The 13402-nt window shown below is 34.9% G+C and overlaps 2 protein-coding genes across 2 annotated transcripts; one reads left to right on the top strand and one right to left on the bottom strand.

Moving 5' to 3' along the window:
• Positions 1 to 113: 113 nt before the first annotated feature.
• Positions 114 to 1935, top strand: TRIADDRAFT_57681 (uncharacterized protein; the record flags this gene model as incomplete). The annotated part of the gene is made up of 5 exons (XM_002113816.1): positions 114 to 161; positions 1028 to 1083; positions 1346 to 1424; positions 1639 to 1760; positions 1893 to 1935. The coding sequence occupies 5 exons, from the start codon at positions 114 to 116 to the stop codon at positions 1933 to 1935; spliced, it is 348 nt and encodes a 115-aa protein (XP_002113852.1).
• Positions 1936 to 3658: 1723 nt separating this feature from the next.
• On the bottom strand, positions 3659 to 12800 carry TRIADDRAFT_57680 (uncharacterized protein; the record flags this gene model as incomplete). Its single annotated transcript, XM_002113432.1, has 24 exons — positions 3659 to 3751; positions 3906 to 4013; positions 4123 to 4210; positions 4293 to 4471; positions 4609 to 4655; positions 4789 to 4885; positions 5007 to 5121; positions 5240 to 5280; positions 5354 to 5425; positions 5501 to 5557; positions 5651 to 5701; positions 5780 to 5955; positions 6118 to 6210; positions 6348 to 6387; positions 6495 to 6527; positions 7283 to 7336; positions 7810 to 7863; positions 8060 to 8180; positions 9717 to 9781; positions 10390 to 10468; positions 11197 to 11276; positions 11463 to 11604; positions 11879 to 11955; positions 12684 to 12800. 24 exons carry the CDS (start codon positions 12798 to 12800, stop codon positions 3659 to 3661), a joined length of 2079 nt encoding a protein of 692 aa, XP_002113468.1.
• Between the last annotated feature and the right edge of the window lie 602 nt (positions 12801 to 13402).

Raw genomic sequence — 13402 nt, 5'->3', positions numbered from 1 at the left:
GCTCCTTTCAATCGTCGAGTAGAGTGACAAAATCGCCGACAAGGTGTAGGGCAGCAGTTAGAATTGCTAGTCTTTTCGCTTCTATTCCATCCGATCGTATCGAGACGCACAAGATGGCTGATGAACCTTTCGATAGTTGGGAAGAAGCGGCAGAATCACAAGTAAGTTAAATCATCAAGCAACAAGGGTTGTTAAAAAGACATATAATATTGTAGTCTTGGATGTATTGAGTACTGATAAAAAGACATTCGCATCGCATGAATACGACAGTTTCGTCCAATCACACCATTGAACTTGATTATTCAAACACTTATATTAATTATACATCTAAAGGCTATTGCTCACCATCGATAATAGTGACGAAATTAATTCTTGTTAATTGAAGTAGTGGCCACATACATAAGACATGGGCTATAAATAGATTATGCAGTACTAACTACCGAGAAGAAATTATAATCATGAAACTAACTGATAACTAAACTACCCTTGTCTCAATTTGGAGACGAAAATACGCGTACTCAATCGCTAGTAATGTAATAATAGCTGGTAATACGCGTTGAATCGATTATACCATACGTGATCAAAACTCATCCGAAATAGTGTCACGACATGTCCTCTAAAATACAAGTATATCTGATCTGGTAGTTTCAGCACATGGGCAAGCATTTCATTCAATTGCGCCATAATGATGACTGTGTATCATCTACATAACCCTGTGTCCTAAAGGCATTGGATATCATCGAGTAGAGGAATGATCATACTCTTGTAAATTGACTGATTACAGTACAGTGCAGCAGGATGGCCGTGATAAATGTAATTAGTACCAAAAATGTCCGCGTCACATTTTCTGTAGCGACGTCTATTACAATATTATCGATTAATTTCATGCTGCACTAAATCTGTTATCAAAAATGATCGAAATAGCATGTTGTTCTTACCTTGATTACTGTAGCACTACTATACGTGTTTGCAAATGCGTTTCTCATTTGAATAATCTGTAATCCCTCAATTTTTTTATTTCGGCAAGAATTTTGAGAAGAAATTAGACCAGATTGAACGTAAGCAACGAGAAAAGGACACAAAGTAAGTTGGATATCATAAAAGCTGCAGTTCACTTCGTAGTTGTAGAATATCAATACATTAATTCATCGTAAATCAGCAGTAGCGGGTAACCTGTATCACATGGTTATATTCATATTTATTAGTCAATACTGTAGAGAGTAATGCTAGAATAGGATACGACAATATTACTCGTATTCTTCGATGTTGATATCGCAAAGTGAATAATGACCGCTATAATGGCTATCGCAGTCTTGATTTCATCTTTAATTAATTAATTTATCAGAACAAAAACTATTCCAAATGTGCCATCAGATACTGTTATTGTTGAAGAAGATTCTAGATCGACAGCCTTTCAACCTCAGGTTAGGTGCTGAATATTAGCTTACAGATTTTCTGATTTCATTAACTGGTATGAGTTACTTTATGTGAGGTAGTGTTCTTCTCTGTTATATATAATAATATACAATGTAATATGTCCTTTATTGCACCATAAAATATGGTTGGACAGATGGTTATACTGAACCGTTGGCATAAGCACTACCTTGTAATATTCTAATTACGACTTATTTTTCTTAGATTCGCATTCTAAAACGAGGTGCTGAACAAGGAGGCCAACGTCCGATACATTCTACAGTTAATCCTGTTCAGCCACAACAAAAGACCTTGGCTGAAAGAGAGGCCGAATATGCTGCCGCTAGGTAATACGTAGTGAAAACTTTCTTGATTTGTTATTTATTTAGATCATAAAAGAGCTTTATTACTGTGCAGTGATACATCTAACTTATCTTTTATGTTACGTGCATTGCTGAATTTGAAATCTGCTTGTTTAGGGCTCGGATTCTGGGTTCGGATGCTGAAACTGGTCCTAGATAGCACATAAAGAATAATCTCAAATAGTATACACATCGAGGATAGATTTGGTTGATGTAATTTCCGATCTATTCGTAATCATAAGGTCTTTTATGATTGGTTGTATCACAAAATCTCACGTTGAATCTATCATCGTCCATGCGGTGTAGTTATAGCTTCAATTTACTACTGTAAACTAATTGATTAGCTTTGAGAAATTATTCTCAATTGGAACTACCATTGTACTGTCAATGTACAGTATATTTTGATGACTATTGTTACTGTAACAAGGCTTATTATAAAGCCAAACAATCTCGAAAATTTTATTGCTTACCTATAATTATATAATTTATAATATTGTAACTTACTATTCACTGTACATCTCATTACTCATTATGTTAAAGATTTTCAAGGGACAACAATAATAAATCGTGTATCATCCTAAACATGGTGAAAGTAAAGAAAATATATTCAATATCTTACATGGTATTCAGACAGATATCGAAATTGAATTTGTTCTGGTAGTAACTACACAAGCAGGGTTTACCTCTACGCATATTAGTCATATAGTAAAACAATGTTTTAGCAAAGAAAATTCAGTGTTTTAAAATTAAAAGTTTTAAAGGCAACTTAACTTAAATGAGGTTTGCACGATCATATTTTATAGTTTATTATACTGTGAGTACCTTGAAAATGTATCGAATAATAACAATGAATGGTGAACTGATCGTTCTTTAGGAATAAGCAATTAAGCAAGAAAATTACACTGTATTGTCTCTTTTATTTAGAAAGTTGCCTTATGAAATAAGACAACTTAAAAGGATATAATATTGCGGCTATAGCAATAAAGCAAAATTAAACTGAACTAGAAAGTTTTAAAATCCTTGTGACTCAGATCGTGCTGACACTTCTCTTTCTAAGCTGTACATTACACGCAGCACGTCATACCAAAGATTTATAATCCACCGCTGAGAAATGATTAATTCATTATACTGTAAATTGCATCACTCTTTGGGTAAGAGTCAAAGAAATAATCATCCAGTAATGTACTGGGTCACTGAGTAAAACATACATTCAATGTAGCAACTAGATAATTGAAGTCGTGACAGGCACATACGCAAGCATAGGAGTGAAGGTATACACACTTACAAAATCAATTTGTACGTTTTAGCTAATATAGTATGTTGAGAATCGATACACTTTATTATCGAGGTCAATCTTCACTCAGGTATTCTGTACCATACCATATTTACAGTTTTAGTAAAGAACTTTACAGTTGGGCAATAAATATTCTCCAAAGTACAAATACCGTTGCATAACGTCATAACGTTTACATTTCCCTTGATCAACATCTCTACTTATATCCTAGTTCGCCTTAGCAGTTATTTATAAGAACATAAAAATCTGCGTTTCGTGGTATAGAAATCTGCTGTCTTATAAACATTAACTATTAATTGCACGAAAAGTAGGTAATAAAATATGATCTTACAAAATAGCAAAATCGTACAGCGCCAGCAAAGTGCAGTCAAACGATATTGTACAGAGTGAAATCAGGTAGTTTTTCTTTCTACGCGACAGCACAACTCATGCTAACTCTTGATTTTCAGTAAACTGAAATAAGTTATACGTGAAAAAATAAAAACTTGCATCGTACAATATCATGCACCGAGTTAATTACATCTAAGCCTTAAATAAGACAGTAAAGATAAAAATCGTATCGATTTTCTGTCCAGCTATCAACTAAGCATTAGTTTATCTTCACACTTCGTATAATGTCGCTTCGAATACCAGTGTATTCACCAATATAATTATCATTTGCTGAACGAACGGTGCGAACACCCTGTTGATATTATATAACGCAATAATACCATTAGTCTTTATAATAACCAGCATAATGGTAGCATTGAATATTCATTTTAATCGTTATATTGGTATACCAGTAAATACAACCCTATTCCGAGTGCAATTAGATTAGAGTGTAACGCATGACATACCTGGCTAACTCTTTTCTTTTGCGCCTTAATGAATTTATTACGATACTTTACACGCGCATTTCTGTTTTCCTTTTTGCGTCTTGGAGTTAGTCCCTTATTTTTTGAAATCTACGAATATCCATAAATAAGTTATACCATACGTAAGAAACAGCCGATTCCTATACATTTTACGATACTCTCTATAGCAAATTTTAAAAACTATAAATAAAAATCTTACTTGATAGTTAATCGCCCGTTTGCCATCAATAGTATCATCGGAGAAACCATTGGCTAAGACATTTGTCGCATCATCGGAATCAGCGCTCCTGGATAATAAATTTGTACAACAATTATATCTCTCTACTAACATACCATAAGTAATAAATTAATAAAATTCCTATTGCTTACAATCCCATAGAATCTTTCCTAGTCTTCCTTAGTTTGTTCTTAGATAAGACACTTTCAATATATTGGTTAACACTTTCCTCGGATACATTTTTTCGCGATCTACTTGGTACTTCTGAAGTAGCGTAATTTACCGGTGGTTCTCTAACTATATTCTTCTCAACCATCAATTTTTTCGATTTCTTTGATATCATTTAAGAAAGAAAACAACAAATATTAACTTATAATTTACATCGTTTATTTTACGCATATTCGGATTAATATCGTTCCATTTTCATGTCTTTGTAGACAACTTATGTTTGCAGCATGATTTAAGTACCTGCTGTCGTTTTTCTAATTTTCTTTTCTTTTCCAAAACGCCTTTATCTATAGAAAAGATATTTATACTTAAGTTCACTTATTTTAACGGTACTTTGCTATTAAATTATTCAATAAAAAAACTAAAAATACTATAAACTGGGTGTATAGTAGATATCAGTTGCGTGAATTCTTTTCTTACCTGCGATATCATTAACGTTAAGTTTCTCATACTCTTCCAGCAAACATTCCATTTCCGAAGCAACAGCTCGATCCAAAGGATGCATCTCAGCAATTAACTGTCGGATATGAAGAATGCATACTTACAGTTAAAAATTTTATTGGTATCCACATTACTATAACTGATCAAATGTTTTATAAAGCAAAATTAATTTAAAGCAGCCAAATATCATTACATACATGTCTATATTCTAACAAAGTTGATATAATTGGATGCTCATGAAGAGAGACATCAAATTCTGAGTTCGATTCATGAGCTGCCATAGCTAAATACAAACTGACATTGACGCAGTAGCTGCAAAATAAGTTAAAATTGTAAGTATAGGAACATCGTTATAGATAGCTTCAACATCAGGTAAAGCATTCAATAGCAGAATATCTTAAAGCGTTAATGACTGAGGTAATTAACTTACTTAAGTAATAGCTGATATTTCGTTTCAAGATAACTGATACCCTACGCAATCAAGATTGTTAACTTAAGAAAATAGCTTAAATGAGGTCACTTCAAGGCAATTTACGCAATTTACCTGACTCGATAATAGCCCTTTACACTTTGCAAACTGAATTAAAGGATGTAAAGTGCGACCAATCTCTTCCATCTGCGAATAATATGAAAATTAATATGGCATATGTACGTGCTGACTTGTATACGAGTATAGACTCAAACACTGTACCTTTTCTTTATAGTCTTCAATTAAGGTCATTATTTCCGGAGCATCCTTAACTAAAATCTGAAATGTGCGTTAAGCGGACGGTTAGCGTTGAGAAGACAATCATTCTACGATATCAAATTAGGATGAATGTAAAATGAATGTATATCATACTTCCAGTTGCTCTTTAGGGGATAGCTTTGAGATATCTCTGGGAATTCTCTCCTAGTGATATAAGATGGCCACGCATCAGTAAGTCGGCAATTAAAATAATATTTAAATACAATTTGTGCTATAATCTACCAGGAAATCTATTTGACGCTTTTCTTCTTCAGCCGCTTGGGCAACCTTTTCTCTTGCGATGCTCAAAAGATCCGATAGTTCAAAATCCTCCTCCGCCAGGCCTTGATTCTGCTGCTCTTGAAATAGCATAGCTTCTCTTTCTTCATCTTCCGCTAATTCTTCTTCATTCGATTCATCTAGTTATAGTCAGTATGTATCCAAATAAATTTAATGATTTTGCTCCCATAATGTTGCAAATTGTGACAACTTTGAGAAGGTTTGATGTTAAAGCGAGCAAATTATGATACAAACTACATGGATATTCATTAAAGGAAACGTCTGCTATATCAACTTCCTACCAAGATTATCTTCGTCATCAAAATGATAAAACGGTTTCTTTTTATTGCCCCAGGCCTTATTATTTGCTGTCTCTTCTGCAGCTGCATCTTCATCTATGTAAAAAGTCGTCACATTAGTAATAGTATAATTTCTAATAGTGCTATAGATATTAAGTATTATATCTAAAACCCTATCCAATCTGTAGGAGAAAAATATTGAAATTAGGCTTAAAATAACGGTCAAGCTTTACCTTTGCTTTTACCATCGACAGAAACACTTTCATCAGAATCCTATTCAGCGAAAAATGCATACTACTTAATAACAGGCATCATCATTGATACCTAAATAACATCTTAGGAGGTTTGTAAGCTGAATAACATTAATTTACTGTTCTTACTTCATCTGACTCTAACCCATCCATGTCCAAATCCTGCAAATAAAATCAATATTAATGCCGTTAAACCGATCAGTAATACAATTATTATGTAATAAAGTAAAGATTTTCAGTGTGGTTCTTTAAAATAACACAATACCGATGCTCATTGAATGCACTTAGTAAACTACTAGTACTCGTTGTATATTCATTATTCCACCAGCAAGCATTTTGCTGTATTTATTGAAATTGATTGGGTATGAAAATAACAGGCTAGCATGGCTAATTCATTTAATACCACACTATAATAAATTTAGATTGCATTAATTATTGTAATTTAGGGCATCTGCACGACACCTGCAGGCAGAAATTTAAGACAGATTATTTAATTAATTTATCAAAACGGGACCCCCTTTCAATCACAGTTAAGTAACTTGATGTCCAAATAAACATAAAAGTTGTCTTCCTGAAATTCTGCATAGCACAACAGCAATGACCTTAAAAGTAGGTCAATAAACCGCCAAACACTGTGTAATATGAACCAGTATCACTAACTACTTTAAACCTGAATTAAAAATGTTATTCTACGAGTATGCTTTATAAATCAGTTCACCGACTGTTTATATTACTCCCTATCGGGACCCTTTAATTAAGGTACTGTATTCCCTAATAATTAATTAATGAGTTTTGTCGAAAAGTATTAAAAGTGAGACTGGAGGATTCGTAGGATATTGAATATTAGGTAGTGAAATTCATGTGACCACTTTAATCTAAAACATAATCTAAGCAAAGAGAAGAAAGGAATACTATACCTCGTCTTGATCAGAAAAGTTTTCATCATTGCTATCATCGGCGTTTAAAGGGATCTGGTAGGAATAGATTATGAAATAATTTTACATAAAATGCATATAAAATAAATTTAAGTAGATACACAATCTGTACTAAGATAATTAATTAATAGAATCGTTGGCAAAACTTTATGTAGCAATATTTTCGTTCATATCATACACTCTGCAATTAAACTGTAAACCTAAGGATAATCTACTAAAATTTTTGATACGTAGTTACTATTAAACTAAAAGAATCCATTAATTTAATGTCTAGTACGTCGTATAATACCTACATAGGACTTGTAGAGATACAGCATGTTATAGTTTTAGCTCTTATAATAAAGTCTATCCGGACAAACTCAATACTGTACAGTGCTAACTAGGTATCACAATGAATTGCTAGATTTACTATCTAGTCGTCCATGATGCTGTATCTGTATATGACTTTAATAAGTAGGTTTCTGAGAAGTTTCTGAAGTCATGTGTTCATATATACTCGGTATCTTTACCTTTTCTTTATTATAGTATTGTTCGGCCTCATTATAATAATAATTGTCGTCCTCCTACATCAAATAATAACAAAATATTTAACATTTTGAAAAGCAGACTTTAAATAAATTAGGACATATGAATAGCATCAATCAAATCTTCGATCCTCCTGGTGTTATAGCTTATACATAGATGATACAATCACTATCTTAATGTGCACATAATACTGTACAGATTTATTACTTTGTATACCGCAGCACGAATGCTTACCGTGATGCATATAGTATCCAAACTACGAACTCGGAAAATAATCACAAATCTTCGAGACAGGCGCAATAGTACTTTACGAGTGTCATTAAAATCATACTGTCTTAGATTTTTTTTACAATCGCTAATATCATTCAATTAGCTTAATAGTATATAATTATATATATATACCGTATATAATCTGTCAATCTCAGAATTACTTATCTTGTAACAGAAATTGTGATCTCAAGGCTACATCGTGAGAGATGCCTTGGTTCCCATTTAAAAAGTTGATATTAAAATTGTCCTCCACTAAACATACATATGCTGCAGTCGCACATTATCACAAACTGTATAACTACAAGTTAGACTTTTAAGTAAATATGAGGGAATACACCTTGCGGAACTGACTGACATCAAATCATGTAATAACAAGTAACCAGTAGTTCAGCATAGGCGGTACTGGGTAATATGTTGACTCATCACAGCAGTTAGCTACCAGTCTACCCCCATTTGAGATGACTCATTAACTAAAAGTTGTATAAATGTTGCTTTAGCAAGTGCATTTACCACGTCTCTATACCACGAAACTGATTCCAGAAATGATATCATCATAAGTGTCATTAATACTTAGAATCACTGATAGCTAACATTTATCACGGCTCCAACATCTTTTGCATCAATAATATATCATCATCATTCAGTCAATTCTTAAGAATCTTTCGTCCTTATAAATCATCAGCTATCACAAATTTGCTGACTAAAACAATTTTAGAACTACGTGACCAACACTATAATAAAGTAACTTACGCTTTATAAGAAAATAATAAGTAAGAATAACGCAGTATCCATTAATAATAATATTTAGATATAAGGTATCTATATATATATACTGTATATACGTATATCAATAAATAACAATACGTCATATAGCAACTACTGTATGGTACTTCGTAACCCGAGCGTTATGCAAAGAGAACGGTAACATGGTAAACGCCGTAACGTAATAGCAAGGAATCTTACAATTTCAGCGTGAACAATGGATATTTTTGACCGTATACTTATTGCATAGATGCAGAACGTATTAATTACAGTACAATGTTCTGGACAATGTTAGACCTAACTTTCTTATTCGCTGGTAGTTATACTACAGAAATCAAGTACTCATCGTTCTGCTACAATTGATATCCATTAAACTTTACACACTGTATGTAAAATGTAAAGCATACAAAAAGGGTTTTGTCCACTTAAAAATTGTATTGGATGCACCTGTGAAAATTGAGCTCACATTTGCACAAAATTCTACCAATAGTTCGTCCACAGATATCGTGCTTACTGTACGAGTATATCACTCTTTGATCGATTTCCGTACTACAGTACTGGCATACAGCAGGTAATTTAGTCTCGTTATGGTTGCTGCTACTATTAATGTGGTGTCTAATGAGCTGGGATGGTTCCTGAGGTCCTCCTCATCGATTCATAGAACGTAGGCGGATTTAAAGTATCATGCATTTCGAAGGCAAGCCAATCCGTGTAGTTTAACTAGAGATTTAATAAACTTCACAGGAAATTTTACTAGAAGACGCAGATAGGGTTCCCAAGTGTAATTCTCTACTGTGCGGAAAATAAGCAGCAAGTATAGTGCTTTAAAATCATATAAAGTCGGTGCATGCATACGTACGTATGGCCTATCAAATTACTAACATTAACTACAGGCCTGTCCAAGGATTTCAATAAACGTCTCACCTTTATAATAGATTTATAAACCAGAAAACTATCATTGTGCATAGTAGTGTACCGATAAATGTACATGTCGTGCAGGAGGTTATCATAAGTAAAAGTAGTCAAAACGTTATGCGACTACAAATCAAGAGCATAAGTTAGCCTTCCAATCATTCACTTTGAGAATTTCAGTACGCCATGCTAATTGTTAAGCTTAATCTACAACAACGCCATCAACTAGCAGCGACAGATTGCATCAGTTTATCGATCCAAAGCGTTTTTTTAGAGTGGGTACTACTGCCAATTAATTTCGTCATACAATAGGTAGAATTCGATTCATTCATTACATTATTAAATTTTAAGTAGCACACGTGCATTTATCTCAGAAAGGTAATGGTACATAGTAAATTGGTGTGTCGAATCGCAATACCTAGGAGAAAACATTACTACGCACTATGCAGTGTGAGTAAGTTCGATTCATACTGGTGTTCAGCGAGCAACAATTCATTTGGAACTTATCACAAATGTGCACTTATACTGAGTATTAATACAGTATAGTCAGAAGGGTAATTACGTAGTAAAACAGTAGAGAATTTATTGTATCAAAGTGTGATTTAGTATGGACAACTCACCGCATCGGGATCAGTCAATTGTTGATCATCACTGTGTTCTTCTTCTTCGTCGATATTTCGTTTTAATTTGGCATGCCGCCTAATGAAACACACAGATAGAGATGTGAGCTGTTGAGATAGAAACGGTAATCTAAAAGCAAGATTACTCGTGTGCATTAAAAAAGTCAAACAGTTTAATAGTACTGTCAATTGATCTCTTTAAAAATCGACTAAGAATGTTCAAGTAGTTTAAGCGAAAAGCCAGTCAGGTCGAAAAATAAGTAGAGTCAATGACTAGAAATTTATGCCATAGACCGATGATCCGATAACGAATTGCATGCCCTTGAGGTTAACCGTACCGTACACTGTACACTACAGTACAGGACTGCGCATTGGGCAACTATCGTACAGTACAACGTGATATGCACAAGTTAATATCGATAGAGTACGATTGGGTCAGAACATTTTAATAAGTGAATAAAAGATGGATCGGATCAACAGCAGTAATACGACAACAACATTGTACAGTTGATCCTCGATAGGATGTACGTATACTTTGTCTCAGGCTAAGATGCTTATTCCATTCAAGGTCGTGCTCATGGCCGTTGACGACATGGCGGAAAAAAAAAATTGACTAACAACTCCTCTTCTACAGTACACAGTGACCGTTTCCACAATACTAAACTACAATTACTCTTCAGCTACACTATGAATTTTAAAGGTACGTTGAGTAGCATGATTCAATTCATTACAGCCAGATTGAATATGAGAACGATAAAGCGATCCTTTTCCCTGACGATCCAGACGAGAACTAAGGAAGAAACTTACTTTTTTCGTCCCATTTCAGGTGTAAAAAACTCGTCGACACGTCTCCAACAGCAATGACAGTTTTTGTTAATAACAACTGGCTGTAGTTAACCTTTGCGAAAGTCTTCAGTAGTAATAATAATTGCCAGTAAGAATGCTTGAAGAGGGTAAAAACTCTCTTGAGTGAACCAAGTCCAAGATCGGAGGCCAAAAAAAATTGTGAAAGGAAAAAAAATTTTTTTCTCTGGCCTACTCCATAGACTGAATCGAATATACTGTAGTACTACCGGGGGCTGGCAGCCTTTTTCACTGACGTCTTGTTCCGGTACGGTACCAGTTATCTGAGCGTATTGTATTGATAGACCAGTGGTTGTATCGTACTGGGAGAGAGCGTGTGCAGGATGGAGTCCGTGGTTCCGTGTCATTCGACTGACATGAAAAGTGGTGGGTGAGTCACACACAGTGTGACAGACAATCTGCTGTTGTTGACTGGTGAGCGATACTAACTCCTAAGCGTAGTTCATTCACCGGCTCCCCCTATCTGCCCTTGAGCTCCTTGCCACTAGAATGCTAATTAATTCAATACAATTACTAAAATGGTTCAAGTAATTAAAAGGACACATAGTAATGTCGATTGAAGATTATGATTATTGTATAAATCCATTAAAATGTCCCGGACAACTACTCTACATGTAGGCCTTACAATGCTTCAAACAATGACCGCCTTGCCCATATGCCAATCAACTTGGGCGCTGGCACTCGTTGCACATCCCAGAAACTCTGACGCAACGCGACGCACGTTACCAGAGCTTGACTGAATACAGTGAGGGTGAGCTGCGCGAGTCACCTGTATGACAGTACGTACTCGAGGATGATCGTCTACTTCAGGTCATTCATTGCTGACACAATAGAAAGTAGACTGAGGTCAGCCAAGTGACGATTGACGTTTCCATTTCAGTTGCATTGTAGAATTGAATTGCAATGAATTGGACTAGGCATGGGCTGGTAGGAATGTTGGATTTTCAATTTAGCGTCTCTTCGCTTTAAAGCATCATCAAGGAGCAGCAACTTCCTGGATAGGAGTCTAGGAAAAGCTTTTCCATTTGTCTGATAACTGAATTCTGTCATCGCATGGCTTGCAATGAATAGTACAATTTTTAAAATGAATACAGCACTCAGCATGAAGCACTAACGTCACAGTAGGGCGTCTAGTACTGACAATACACCAACAAGATTGAAACCTGTTCAGACTCGGCGTATTCAAAGAAACGTCACAAGTCACAAGGCCCGCCCTGTGGGTGTGTACTTGTACAACAGTATGACGAGCGGCACAGGCCTTTGCAATTTAGAGAGAGAGAAGAACAGTAAGGCCTTTTTCTCCACATGTACAATTCTATATTCAATCCAAAGAAAGTAAAAGTGCAGTGCTATAGTAGCAGTGATATACAGTAAAGTGGTCATTTGAACTGTAAATCGGCAAGCACCACTTTCCTTATTTTATCACTCACATTTATGAAATCAGAATCGTGATTACAAGCCTCTTCACTTTTTGCTATAGTAGTGCCAGTATGAAAAACTTCACCGTTGACGTACAGTACTGTATCATGTATATGGCAGTGACACATGATACAGTACCAATTCAGAAAACCATGCTGTCATCCACACAGACAGCATGGTTTTTTTTATACTGTGCATAGTCATGTCACATTGCTGAGTGCACCAGTTCTTCGAGACATGAGGTATAGATGGACTTTTTTGAAAGAGGGACAGAAATGTCGGCAAAGAGTTACTTAATTAAAGAAGAAGGGATCTTCTGTGTCTGTTTTCTTAAGCATTGCTACTAATTCAAACCATGCTGTCATGCACACAGATAGCATGGTTTTTTATACTGTGCATAGTCATGTCACATTGCTGAGTGCACCAGTTCTTCGAGACATGAGGTATGGATGGACTTTTTTGAAAGAGGGACAGAAATGTCGGCAAAGAGTTAAAGAAGAAGGGATCTTCTGTGTCTGTTTTCTGAAGCATTGCTACCAATTCAAACCCATTTACGACGTTATACATTAGCTTACTAATGCTATCCAATAGATACCAGAGTGCTTACCCGGATTTACATTTTCCTTTTTTTTTCAACTGTATCGGACACTACTAAAGCTGTACGCAGGCTCGGAGCCTTACTTGCTTACGTAATACTTTCAAGATTTTTTTCTGTTCTTTTTTTTTATAC

This window comes from Trichoplax adhaerens, genomic scaffold, assembly GCF_000150275.1.
Source record: "Trichoplax adhaerens TRIADscaffold_6 genomic scaffold, whole genome shotgun sequence".
NCBI classification, from domain to species: Eukaryota; Metazoa; Placozoa; class Uniplacotomia; order Trichoplacea; family Trichoplacidae; genus Trichoplax; species Trichoplax adhaerens.
This window is presented reverse-complemented; position numbering and strand designations above follow the sequence as displayed.